Source organism: Schistocerca cancellata, chromosome 6 (genome assembly GCF_023864275.1).
Source record: "Schistocerca cancellata isolate TAMUIC-IGC-003103 chromosome 6, iqSchCanc2.1, whole genome shotgun sequence".
Lineage (NCBI taxonomy): Eukaryota > Metazoa > Arthropoda > Insecta > Orthoptera > Acrididae > Schistocerca > Schistocerca cancellata.
Genome location: NC_064631.1, coordinates 453,013,521 through 453,028,164, shown reverse-complemented (window position 1 = coordinate 453,028,164; position 14,644 = coordinate 453,013,521). Strand labels below are relative to the sequence as shown.

At 43.7% G+C, this 14,644-nt stretch overlaps 1 protein-coding gene across 1 annotated transcript in view; it reads left to right on the top strand.

The window, feature by feature from the left end:
- LOC126088384 (metabotropic glutamate receptor 7-like) overlaps positions 1-14,644 on the top strand; it is a 106,399-nt gene that overhangs the window by 68,054 nt on the left and 23,701 nt on the right. Inside the window, exon 2 of the mRNA XM_049906524.1 lies at positions 10,713-10,822. Within this exon, the coding sequence (XP_049762481.1) occupies positions 10,713-10,822 (110 nt within the window). The remainder of the gene's footprint in view (positions 1-10,712; positions 10,823-14,644) is intronic.

Here is a 14,644-nt window from a genome sequence, read left to right as displayed (position 1 = left end):
GATTCAGAAGGATGTAGGCTGCAGTAAGTACTGGGAGATGAAGAAGCTTGCACAGGATAGGGTAGCATGGAGAGCTGCATCAGACTAGTCTCAGGACTGAAGACCTCAACAACAACAACAGCAATGTGTATGACTTAGTAACTCCTAAACTACACTATCGAAAAAAAAACTAGTGTATACATCCTTTTAGAGGTTTCCAATTCACTAGGAATTTATTGTTGCAACAGTACATGAAATTTATAGGTCAATAGCATAAGCGGTTCTGAGGTGCCAGTATCGACCCATGCTGAGACACCCACGTTATTGCGTAGTGTAACCTCCACAGGTGGCAATACAGACGATAGTCGATCGGACAGATGACGAATATTGTGCTGGGATGCGTTATACCACGTCTGCTCGACCTGTTCGCGTTGTTCTGCAAGAGTTGTTGATCGACAAGTCACGTGAGTCACTTTTCATCCCATCAATCCCACACGAGTTCGACTGGAGATAGTGCTGGCCAGGGAAGTTGCTGCAGATCTTCAGAGCACGTTGTGTCTGACAGGCAGTGCGTCGGTGAGCATTATCCTGCTGGAACAAGACATCACCTTTTTGTTGCACGAATGGCAAAAGAAGGGAGTGACAACATTTTGCACATACCGAGCGCTGGTTATCGTACCCTCCACCAACACCAAAGGTGAAAGAGAGTTGTAGCATACCTCTACGAGACAGCACTCGCCAGGTCAATGCCGTACGCGCAAAAGACCATCACGTGCTTGTAGGCAGAATCTGCTTTCGTCACTGAAGACCGCAGCGCGCCATTCCAAGTGATCCTCTGACGGCACCAGTCGAGATCAGGACGTCGATACTTTGACATGAGTGGAGGACGGGCTAGGGGTGTGCGTGCCCATAGTCCCACTGGTTGGCAACCGTTTGTTTTGACACATGTGGGTTCATAAGCCCTCTTATCTGTGCTGTGGTAGCTGTACGATCTGCCACTGCTGCCCTTACAATACTACGATCCTGGCAGGCGACTGTGCTTTGTGGACATCCAGAACCTCGTCTACTGTTGTGAGAATGTTCACGTGACCACTGATACGAGCATCATTGCACAACTGACGCAGCACGACTCACTCGTGTGGCAGATCTCTGAAAGGTCCATAGCGCAACTCAGGTGCCCACAATTTGACCCCTTTTAAACTCGGTCAGTTGATGTAGGAAGCATGATTGGCTGTAGGAAGCACGACTGCGTCTGCCTGACATGGTTGCCTGCTTGCTTCACACGTTTGCACCACATTGAGTCTTCTGACTGTGAACATTCCCTATTAAAGATGGCGTTCTGATAGCTATGCACTACGCTATCTGTGGGCGGACTACGTTGAAACCATTATCTGTACATGTACTATCCCCAGGTGGCACATGTCATCGATTCAAAATCGACGCCGTCATTCCAGGTGCGCAATTTTTTTTTTCCGGCAGTGTATGTGCTGTACAATGATATAATTTTTCAGGAACATCCTGTGGTATATTTGCCTACCACATGCGAAATGTGTTGTGATTAGAGTTAGTAGGAAAGAAGTAATAAGTTAAAACAGCAGTGCATGATGCAGCAGTTCCTCACGCATCTCAGTGTTTATGACGTCATATCTCCTGAACTATGTATCGTACAGTGATATAATTTTCTAGGCACATTCAGAGGCATGTGTGGATAGCGCCTGCGAAATGTGTTGCGAATAGAGTTAGTATTAAAGAAATAATAAATTAAAACGTCATTCTTGATGCGGCAGTTTTACCCGCATCTCAGTTTCAGCCAATGATTCGGACTTAAGGCGGTTTGTTCTAGTTATAGATTCTGACAGGGAAAGCTTTCCCTTTTGTGTCTGGTCAGCCAGTGAGATGAATGGGGGAAGTATCGTACACTGGACACAGGGATGCAAGCAGAGTATCGACTGGTAAGGCCTCTCTCTCTCTCTCTCTCTCTCTCTCTCTGTGTGTGTGTGTGTGTGTGTGTGTGTGTGTCTGTCTGTCTGTCTGTCTCTCTCTCTCTCTCTCTCTCTCTTTCTCTCTCAGTTTTCGCCTCGGCGTGACGTGTTTCTTCCTCTATCTTTCTACTGATGTTCCGATTTTGTACCAACACCGATCGATCCCCCTGATCCCTCTGATTGACTGGTGGCTTGTTTGCCAATCATAGAGCGCGCCCACTGTACTCCTAATTGAAGAATATGTTCGCGGTTCTAGGCGCGCAGTCCGGAACCGTGCGACTGTTACGGTCGCAGGTTCGAATCCTGCCTCGGGCATGGATGTCTGTGATGTCCTTAGGTTAGTTAGGTTTAAGTAGTTCTAAGTTCTAGGGGACTGATGACCACAGCTGTTAAGTCCCATAGTGCTCAGAGCCATTTGAACCATTTTTTAAGAATATGTACCATTTTTAGCCGGCCGCGGTGGCCAAGCAGTTCTACGCGCTTCAGTCCGGAACCGCTTGACTGCTACGGTCGCAGGTTCGAATCCTGCCTGGGGTATGGATGTGAATGACGCCCTTAAGTTAGTTAGGTTTAAGTAGTTCTAAGTTCTAGGGGACTGATGACCTCAGGTGTTAAGTCCCATAGTGCTCAGAGCCATTGGAACATTTTTACCCCTTAATCGCACTGTACTTCTTCCTTGCATCCCTCGGCGCTCACACATCCTGATAGCCCATCTGGCAACCAGCACACGTCTTATTTGCAACTTCACGAACATGCAAAAGCATCTGTAATTGCGATTCATCTTGATCATAATCATAGTCTTTTAGTAAAGATGCAACTGAGGACAATTGAGGTCAATAGTTTATGAAATAGCTCATTGTCAATATGTCCGCCCCGATAGCTGAGTGGTCAGCGCAGCGGTCTGTCACGCCAAGGGGCCCGGGTTCGATTCCTGGAGATTTTCTCCGCTCAGGGACTGTGTGTTGTGTTGTCCTCATTATCATTTCACCATCATCAGTGGAAGGCAAAGGGAAACCATCACTGGAATTACTTCCCTAGACGCTCATGCGGTGGACCTCTCTCAAGAGGCTTCCCCTATGACATGACCTGCCGTAAGGCAGAACACAAAGTTAAGTTCATTGTCAGTATAAAAATAAATGTGTAATTTGTTCACTTATGTCGTTGCACACCCACATAACATCTCTTGTCACCAGTTATTGATAGTCGTCAAAAAAAGTATCAACCCGAAAAAAAAGAAACACCAGAGTTACTTCTGTAGCGTAATACTCATCTGTTTCTGTGCTATCATTTGCCAAAAAATCGTTTCGATATCTTGAACCGTTTATAAAATATGATGGATGAATAAATAATTCAATGGAGTCACATCATTGTGTGCGCGGGTGGAAGTGAGTGCGAGACATAAAATCCATTTTCTCTAGATTGGAGACGTATATGGACCTCCTTCCAAGTCTAAAGAAATATTCGGTACGTTAGCTATATTTCCTGCGCATCAGTGTCTGACCTATAATGCACCAAACGCAGACTCCTAGCGATCCCTATTTTCATTGCAAACTATATGAATTTCGTTCTGTAGGTTACTTACTCTGGAAGTATCTCATTAACTATGGCCATCATAAAGCTGACGTATAAAACTTTAAGTAATGAAATAATTCCCTTTTCTAACCAATAGTTTCTTTGAATTTTTTTGAAAAAGCATGTAAAGCAGGAGGCATACATGTGAAATAACTGAGGTGACGAAAGTCGTGAGATACCTCCTAACATTGAACCGGACGTCTTTTTATCCGGCATAGCGCAGCAACTCGGCGTGGCGTGGACTTAACAAGTCACTGGAAGTCTCCTGCAGAAGTATTGAGCCATGCTGCCTCTCCAGTCGTCCATAATTGCAAAGTTGTGGCCAGTGCAGGATTTAGTGCACGAACTCACCTCTCGATTATGTCTCATAAATGCTTGATCGAATACACGTCGAGCGATCTGGGTGGCCAAATCTTTTACTCGAATTGTCCAGAATATTCAAACCAATCACGAACAGCTGTAGCCTGGTGATGTGGCACATTGTCACCTATAAGAATTCCATCGTTGAATCGTCTCCAAGTAGCCGAACGTAACTATTTCCAGTCAATGACCGGTTCAGTTGGACCGGAGGATCTAGTCCATTCCATGTAAACATAGCCTACATTATTATGGAGCCACCACCAGCTTGCACAGTGACTTGCTGACAACTTGGATCCATGGCTTCGTGGCGTCCGCGCCACACTCGAGCCCTACCGTTTGGTCTTTCCAACTGAAATCATGACTTATCTGACCTGGTTAGAGGTAATGCCTGAAATTTGATATTCTCGGCGCACTCTTGACGCTGTGGGTCGAGGAATATTGAATTCCCTAACGATTTCCGAATTGTAATGTCCCATACATCTAGCTCCAACCACCATTTCGCGTTCAAGGTCTGTCAATTCGTGCAGGCGTAATCACGTCGGAAACCTTTCCTCATGAATGACCGGAGTACAAGCGACAGTTCCGCCAATTCACTCCCCTTTTATACCTTGTGTACGCGATACTGCTGCCATCTATATATATGTGTATCGTAATCCCCTGACTTTTGTCACCTCAGTATAGTGCTGGTGTTGTACACTGAAGCGCCAAAGAAACTGGTGTAGGCAGGTCTATTCAAATACAGAGATTTGTAAACAGGCAGAATATGGCGCTGCGCTCCACAACGCCTATATACAACATGTGTCTGGCGCAGTTTTTAGATCGGTTACTGCTGCTCCAATGGCTGGTTATCAAGATTTAAGTGAGTTTGAACGCGGTGTTATAGTCGGCGCACGAGCGATGGGACACAACATCTCCGAGGTAGCGATGAAGCGAGAGTTTTCCCGTACGACCATTTCACGAGTGCACCTTGAATATTAGCAATCCGGTAAAACATCAAATCTCCGACATAGCTGCGGCCGGAAAAAGATCCTGCAAGAATGGGACCAACGACGACTGAAGAGAATCGTTCAACGTGAGAGGAATGCAACCCATCCGCAAATTGCTGCAGTTTTCAATTCTGGGCCATCAGCAAGTGTCAGCGTGTGAACCATTCAACGAAACGTCATCGATATGGGCTTTCGGAGCAGAAGGCCCTCTTGTGTCCACTTGGTGACTGTACGATACAAAACTTTATGCCTCGCCTGGGTTCGTCAACACCGACATTGGGCTGTTGATGACTGGAAACATGTTGCGTCGTCGGACGAGTCTCGATTCAAATTGTATCGAGCGGATGGACAACCTCATGAATCCATGTAGCCTGCATATCAACAGGGGACTGTTCAAGCTGGTGGAGGCTCTGTAATGGTGAGACGCGTGTGCAGTTGGAGTGATATGGGACCCTTGATACGTCTAGATACGACTCTGACAGGTGAAACATACGTAAGCATCCTGTCTGATCCATTGAGCATTCCCACGGACTTGGGCAATTCCAGCAGGACAATGCGACACCTCACATGTCCACGATTGCTACAGAGTGGCTCCAGGAACATTCTTCTGAGTTTAAACACTTCTGACGGCCACCAGACTCCTCAGACATGAACGTTATGGAGCGTATCTGGGATGTCTTGCAACGTGCTGTCCAGAAGAGATCTCCTCACCACTCGTACTCTTAACGGATTTATGGACAGCCCTGCAGGATTCATAGTATCAATTCCCTCCAGCACTACTTCAGACATTAATTGAGTCCATGCCACGTCGTGTTGCGGCACTTCTGCGTGATCGCAGGGGCCCTATACAATGTTAGGCATGTGTACCAGTTTCTTTGGCTCTTCGTGTAGTACTGCTGCAACGGTTCGCGGTTCAACTAGCGTTCCCTGTATGCACCTGTAGGTGCATATCACCGCGCAGCGACTCAGAACGCAGATTACCAGCTTTCTTTGTGTTACCACACTAAGAGGGGGGTTTACAGCTGCAGGCAGTCGCAAAATGCGCGTTAATTCTGCGCTGCATGGAACTTTCAACAGTGAAAACGAATGCTTCCACTTGTTGCAAAGGAAAGACAATTGAGAATGAAAGTACATCGTTGGTAAACGTGAACTGTATATTTAGCACGACATTATGAAAACAACAGTGCCTAGTCAACAACGAAATTACTACAACTTCATAATTATATACAACAAAATATGAGTTCTATTGCCATGTCTTTAATTTTTAAAGTCAAGTGACTTTTTAAGGTACTCTAGCCTCTAAACGCCAAGTTTCTTTCGACCAATTCCAGCAGTATCATACAGGGTGATTTAGCTGCCCATACCGATGGGTTTTATGCAACCTGCAATGCCCTCAAATTCCACGTGCAAGATTTGTATATTATCTCGCTCACTACGCATAAACTATCAGTCCTATAGAAATTTAAGGCAGTTACATTTTGTGGCGGTGTACGTTTTCGCTAAAGGACATAGCTCTCGAATTATTCAAGAAAAACGTACAAAAGTGATCTTCAAAGGCGTTTTCTTCAATAACTCGAAAACCATGGCTTCCAACGAAGAGTGTACCCCAATATAATATTTAACTGCATTAAATTTGCTACAACAAGGTTCTGTTTATTTCTTCTGTAGGAATAACAGTCTGAAAGCTGCAAACGAGAGAGTATGAAGATCATGCGCGCGTGGTTTTTGAGGGCATTTTACGTCCCATGAAATCCATAGGTAGGGGCAGCTGAATCATCCCGTATATTTCCCATGCTGATAGCGACGAGTTACCTAAGTGGTAAATATCTGACCCGAATTTTAATCTGGATAACAATATCACCTGTTTTTTTGCAATGTGGATGGCTGCTGTAATCATTTTGAGTGAGACTGAGCGAGCTTGAATGGTTGAGAAAAATTACTCCAAGTTAAGTTGCTCACTGAAATCCGATGGCCCTTGCGCTATATGAAAAATGATTAATAATGTCACGGGACGGAACAGAGAAAGAACACATGGTAATTAGAAAGGAAACTGCAGTTGAAAAGCAGTTAAGAGTAACTAATTTCTGGCGACAGGAAGATTATTTGATTGATGATTAGTGTTGTAATATCAGCAAATTCCAGCAGTATCACTGTCATGAAAACCAGCGAAGCAATTACATCTGTCGTACAATAATTTTTGTTAGTTAGTTAAAGAAAAGTAATGAAACAGTTCTTTTGTGTTTTGTGATTATTATTTCCTATGGCATGAAGATCAGTGCTACTGTAGTGTAATATACAAATATAAACAAATATATGCAGATTTCGATTTTGGTCAGCACATAACTTAAGTATTGCTACAGCTGAATGTCCATATTCTTCAGTGATTTGTGACAGTTTCATGAGACTGGCGTCATTTGTGACAGTTTCGTGAGACTGGCGTGCATTTTACAGGCTACCATTTGTTGTCTAAATGTTCAAACTGCAAGCAGTAGTACGTAGCTGCAATGAGGAATACTGCTGTGATTTAATTCGACAAACTAAAACTGCCTTTTAATATTTAAAATGAAAGTACTGTTCCAGAGAATCAATTATAAACCACATTCCGAAGTGATAAATGTAATTATTATTCCATAAAGTAATGCCACCTAAGAATTTTGTAACTAAAATACTATTAAAAAAATTCAATCTGAAGAGCCAGGTTTTTGCTTTGTGTTTTAAATGAGTAGTACGAAAACATTCATGGATACATAATACACTATGTGATCAAAGGTATCCGGACACCCCCAAAGGCATACGTTTTTCATATTAGGTGCGTTGTGCCGCCACCTACTGCCAGGTACTCCATATCAGCGACCTCAGTAGTCATTAGACATCGTGAGAGGGCAAAATGGGGCACTCTGCGGAACTCAAAGACTTCGAACGTGATCAGGTGATTGGCTGTAACTTATGTCATACGTCTGTACGCGAGATTTCCACATAAACATCCCTTGGTCCACTGTTTCCGATGTGATAGTGAAGTGGAAATGTGAAGGGACATGTACAGCACAAAAACGTACAGGTCGCCTCGTCTGTTAATTGACAGAGACCGCCGACAGTTGAAGAGGGTCGTAACGTGTAATAGGCAGACATCTATTCAGACCATCACACAGGAATTCCAAACTCCATCAGGATCCACTGCAAGTACCATGACAGTTAGTCGGGAGGTGAGAAAACTTAGATTTCTTAGTCGAGCGGCTGCTCATAAGCCACACATCACGCCGGTAAATGCCAAACGATGCCTCACTTGGTGTAAGGAGCGTAAACGTTGGACTATTGAACAGTGGAAAAACGTTGTGTGGAGTGACGAATCACGGTACACAATGTGGCGATCCGATGGCAGGGTGTGAGTATGGCGAATGTCCGGTGAACATCATCTGCCAGTGTGTGTAGTGTCAACAGTAAAATTCGTAGGCGGTGGTGTTATGTTGTGGTCGTGTTTTTCTTGGAGAGTGCTTGCACCCCTTGTTGTTTTGCGTGGCACTATCACAGCTCAGGCCTACTTTGATATTTTAAGGACCTTCTTGCTTCCCACAGTCGAAGAGCAATTCTGGGATGGCGATTGCATCTTTCAAGACGATCGAGCACCTATTCATAATTCACGGCCCTTGGCGGAGTCGCTACACGACAATAACATCCCTGTAATCCTGTAATGGACTGGCCTGCACGGAGTCCTGACCTGAATCCTGTAGAACACCTTTAGGATGTTTTGGAATGCCGACTTCGTGCCAGGCCTCACCGACCGAAGTCGATACCTGTCCTCAGCGCAGCACTCTACATCTAGCCACCTGACGGCGTGTGGCGGAGGGCACCTTGAGTACCTCTATCGGTTCTCCCTTCTATTCCAGTCTCGTATTGTTCGTGGACAGAAAGATTGTCGGTATGCCTCTGTGTGGACTCTAATCTCTCTGATTTTATCCTCATGGTCTCTTCGCGATATATACGTAGGAGGGAGCAATAGACTGCTTGACCCCTCGGTGAAGCTATGTTCTCGAAACTTCAACAAAAGCCCGTACCGAGCTACTGAGCGTCTCTGTTGCAGAGTCTTCCACTGGAGTTTATCTATCATCTCCGTAACGCTTTCGCGATTACTAAATGATCCTGTAACGAAGCGCGCTGCTCTCCATTGGATCTTCTCTATATCTTCTATCAACCCTATCTGGTACGTATCCCGCACCGGTGAGCAGTATTCAAGCAGTGGACAAACAAATGTATTGTAGCCTACTTCCTTTGTTTTCAGATTGAACTTCCTTAGGATTCTTCTAATGAATCTCAGTCTGGCATCTGCTTTACCGACAATTGATTTTATATGGTCATTCCATTTTAAATCACTCCTAATGCCTACTCCCAGATAATTTATGGAATTAACTGCTTCCAGTTGCTGACTTGCTATATTGTAGCTAAATGGTAAATGATCCTTCTTTCTATGTACTCGCAGCACATTACACTTGTCTACATTGAGATTCAATTGCCATTCCCTGCACCATGTGTCAATTCGTTGCAGATCCTTCTGCATTTAAGTACAATTTTCCATTGTTACAACCTCCTGATATACTACAGCATCATCCGCCAAAAGCCTCAGTGAACTTCCGATCTTATCCACAAGGTCATTTATGTATATTGTGAATAGCAACGGTCCTACGACACTCCCCTGCGGCACACCTGAAATCACTCTTACTTCAGAAGGCTTCTCGCCATTGATAATGACATGCTGCGGTCTGTTGTTTAGGAACTCTTCAATCCAATCACACTATTGGTCTGATAGTTCATATGCTTTTTTTTTCATTGTTCATTAAACGACTGTGGGGAATTGTATCAAATGCCTTGCGGAAGTCAAGAAACACGGCATCTACCTGGGAACCCGTGTCTATAGCCCTGTGAGTCTCGTGGACTTCGTGAAGAATGGGCTGCCATTCCCCAAGAAACCTTCCAGCACCTGATTGAACGTATGCCTGCGAGAGTGGAAGTTGTCATCAAGGCTAAGGGTGGGACAACACCATATTGAATTCCAGCATTACCGATGGAAGGCGCCGCGAACTTGTAAGTCATTTTCAGCCAGGTGTCCAGATACTTTTGATAACATGGTGTATACTATTTCAAGCATAGTGGTGATGTTATTTTCCTATGGGACCAAAATGCTGAGGTCATCGGTCCCTAGGCTTATACACTACTTAATATAATTTAAAACTAACTTATGCTAAGGACAACACACCTATGCCCAAGGGAGGACTCGGACCTTCGACAGGAGGAGCAGCGCGAACAGTGGCAAAGTGCCTGAGACTGCGCGGCTACCCCTCGAGATATTTCAAGCACACTCTGAGACCAAACAATGCTTTCTGCTTTTTTGTAGACTAGGAAACATGGAATATTATTTGAACTTTTTGCCTTTTCGTGTTAAATACCACCATGCCTTGCCCTTGCTTCGAAACCAAAGTAAGCACAGGGATTTGTATTTCCACCAGTTCCTTTCACACGGCTCTAGTGGTGAGAGAGAGAGAGAGAGGGGGGGGGGGGCAGTACCGTCCGAGAGGCTGATGGGGAATGGAGGTTGTGTAATGCAAATCTCCGCTGTCTGTGAATCCCCCATATCTTCATGCACCGCTGAAACTGTGGCCCAAAACTGGTTTTAAACCAGTGGCACAGATATCAATTTCTGGTAGTGGAAGTATTGTTATTTTCTTGCTTCTTTATACAGAGATCTTTTGATCTGCATTTCTTTCTAGGTTATGGAATCAAAACAGTATAAATTGGGATGATCTTCTCCGCCCAATCTGACTTTACATTTCGTTTCTTACAGCTGTATGACGTGGTTGGCGAGACTGGTACTGGTAGTGGCAGCAGCAGTTGTAGTTGGATCAAGTAACACTACAAACATTGTGTCTCCAAGCAATGTGAATGCTATTATTGGTAAGTAAGTTTCAGAATTGTAACAACAATAACTTCACGTCCACATCAAGTAAATTTGAGGCTAGATGCAACCATCTAATTTTCTTCATTTTTGACCTTTGCTCAATGCTGCTCTTCCAGCGGCAGAAAATTGTCATTTAATTCTGTTTGGGGCCTGGGTAGCTCGAATTATGCCCTTCTTACATTATTCTAATGTTTGCACTATCTGTGTTTTGTGCAATCTAAGATAAGTGTAATTTTCAATATCTGGTGAAACAGGAGGGAGTCCATCATTCATATGAGTGTGCATAGTAAATTTCCCAAGTGCTTTATCTTGACAACCAAATTGGCATATCTCAATCACTAACATGTTATCGACTTAAAAACATCAACAATATAAGCCAATAAAACAGGAGTGTCAAATAGTGCATAATGGTATTACGGTCTACATCTACATAATCACGCTGCAAGCTACCTTACGGTGTGAGGTGGAGAGTACTTCTGTTACCACCATCTTTTTGCTTCTTCCCTGCTCCATTCACGAAAGGTACGTGAGAAGAATATTGTTGGTAAACCTTCGTATTAGCTATAATTACTCAGATTTTCTCGTTGTGGTCATTAAACAAGACGTACGAGTGTGCGGGAGGAGTAATATATTGCCCAACTCTTCCCAGAACGTGCTGTTTTGAATTTTCTGTACTAAACATCTCCGTGATGCACAACGCCTCTCTCATAGCGTCTGCCACTAGTTTTTTGAGCATCTCTGCAAACCTCTCGCTTCATTTAAATAGCCCCATGACAAAATGTGCCACTCTCCGTTGGATTTTACGCACCTTTTCTGCTAATACAGTCCAGTAAGGCTCCCAGATGCATGCATTGACTCGGTTTGAAAGCATGTCACGAAGCTGTTGTATCCTCGCCTGAGGCAAGCTGGTCCAGGGGGCGTGATCGTGTCAGTCATTGACAGCACAGAATCAGAGTTCGGAGCACGTTATCTAAACAGCCAATCACAACAACACTTCTTCATCACACATACACACAAATAGGAATGTTAATGCTTTAAATTTATATACATATAGTATAGTAACAAGCAAAGCTATATCTTTGTACCAGGTGATTATAATTAAACTGACAGTGGTCCAACTGCTGCAGTGCAGGCTATATACATCACAGGACACTGAAATATAGTGGGTATGTTCATTTATTGCAGAGTGTACCGAAAAAAATAATAGTTCCAGTTTCCACCACCAAGTGGAAATACCGTGCTGTAAGCAGTCAGAATGTGAAATGTTCCCTGTTTTGACGTCACTATGCTGTTTGTCACTTTGTGACGTGTGTTGATTTCTTTTTTGAAGTGGCTGTTGGTGTAAAGAGTTAAGAAGGTAGAAGTTTTCCATACCAAACACAATGGCTATTGAGAAGAAAGACCGTGCAACAAAGACAATGCTCCATTGCAGGAATATCACCAACAGAAACAGCTGTGAAGAAGCACCATATCAATACATGGGTTGAGGAATATGATCAGCCGGCCGCTGTGGCCGAGCGGTTCTAGGCTCTTCAGTCTGGAACTGCGCTGCTGCTATGGCCTCAGGTTCGAATCCTGCCTCAGGAATGGATGTGTGTGATGTCCTTAGGTTAGTCAGGTTTAAGTAGTTGTAAGTCTAGGGGACTGATGACCTCAGATGTTAAGTCCCATAGTGCTCAGAGCCATTTGAATAATTTTGAACCAGATGGGCCAACACCACATGTTGCTTGCCAGGTGAAAGATTTGCTTTGAGAAACCTTCAGTAACGACCACATCATCCCTAGGAAATTTCAAGATGTGTGGCCTTCCAGATTTCCCGACCAGAATCCATGTGACTTCTGGTTGTGAGGATACATGAAATATCGTGTCTATCAGAATGTATCCAGATTCTTCCTGAGTTGAGGGATAACATACGTCAACATACCGCTCCGATTACATTGGATAAGCTATGAACAATTGCTGACTATGCCGTGTCACGGATGGACAATGTTGCTGTATCAGGAGGCCACACTGGACTCTTGTTGTAACGTGTGATCATGTCCTAATAAGCGTTCCAGAATCACCATTATCATAGGTTTGATCATTCCTCCCTTTATCCTGAACCCACATGACATTCTGTCTGTATACAGCACCATATTTTCACCTGGTGGCAGAAAATGGCACTATTATTTTTTTAGCTTATTCTGCGAACACACTGTTTAATGAAGATACCGATGATGGAAGCATCCTGCAATGAACACATCCTGAACTGCAGCATTTGTAATACTGTCAGTTTATTTATAACCCCTGGGTATATACATATTCTGCAGATCAATGTGAAGTACATGACAAATTGTATGTCCTGTATAGTTATTAGGTCTTTTCCTATTCCATTTGCATAGAGAGTAAGGGAAAAATCATTGTTTAAGTGCCTCTGTGCGTGCTATAATTAATCTAATCTTGTCCTTGCGATCCCTAGAGTTTGTATATTCCTAGATTCATCCATTAAGTGGTTTTAGGAACTTTCTAAGTAGGCTTTGACAGGATAGTTTGCATTTATCTTCAACCATCTGCATATCATTTATTTTAGTGTCTTCGTAACACTCTCTCACAGGTCAGGCAACAATCAAACCTATGACAATTTATGCTTCCCTTCTTTGTATCCGCTCAATATCCCACGTCAGCCCTGTTTGGCACTGGTCGCACAAACTTGAGCAATATTCTGGAGTACATCACGCAAGTGTTTTGTATGCCATTTCCTTTGTATTTCACTAGTGTTCTACCAGTTAACTGCCATCCGGCATCTGCTTTACCTAAGACTGAACCTATGCGATTGTTCCATTTTCTATCCCTACAAATTGTTACCCCCAACTACGAATAGGTGTAGAAAGATACGAACTGTGTGTCACTGACTTTGTAGTCATAGGATACCTCATGTTTTCATTTTGTGAAGTACACAATTTTAGATTTGTGGATATTTAAAATGAGTTAGCACTTAGAAATCTTTTCTAAATCTGACTAAATATTTATGCAGCCTTCCTCAGACAGTAGTTCATTATGGATAATTGCATCACCTGCGGAAAGTCTTGAGTTAATACAAACATCATCTACAAGGTTATTAATATACCACATGAGCAGCAATGGCCCCTACATATTTCTCTGAGGCACACCTGAATTTATTTCTACATTCTTCTGTTCTTTCGGAACAGTCACCACATATATACAGGATGATTTTTCCACCGTGTACAAACTCTGGGGACTGATTGCTGAGAGGATATGGAACAAAAAAGATCTAATGAACTTAAGTCTGGAAATGTATAGATTCTGTGCAAGAGAAAATTTATTCAGTCATGCATTGTTACGGAGACTGTGGTCTATTACTCGCTGTACCATGCAGCTACGGTTACAGTACGTGTTGAAAATGGGTTCCACATGCCTTAACGCATGTGTGTATGTGCTGTAGCATGTTCTTCCTCACATGTACACATCAGCCAGGCTGTAACTGAACAGTGTCAAAGGCAGCATGAATACGCTTCTCCATTGTCTCCACATATTGAATGGGCTCTGCATACACAATACTTTTGAGATGGCCCATAACCAGAAATCAGACAGGTTGAGATCTGGTGAACGAGCTGGCCATGCAACTGGACTCCCTCGTCCGACCCACTGACCAGGGAAGACACGTTTGAGACTCGTCCAAACGTTAATGGCAAAGTGGCCTGGAGCACCATCATCCCTTTGACTCATGAATGGCACTTCTTTCAGCAGTGGAGGCAAAGTCACCTGCAAGAAACAGTGGTAGTTCCGGCCTATTGGGTGATGTGGAAAGAAGACTGGTT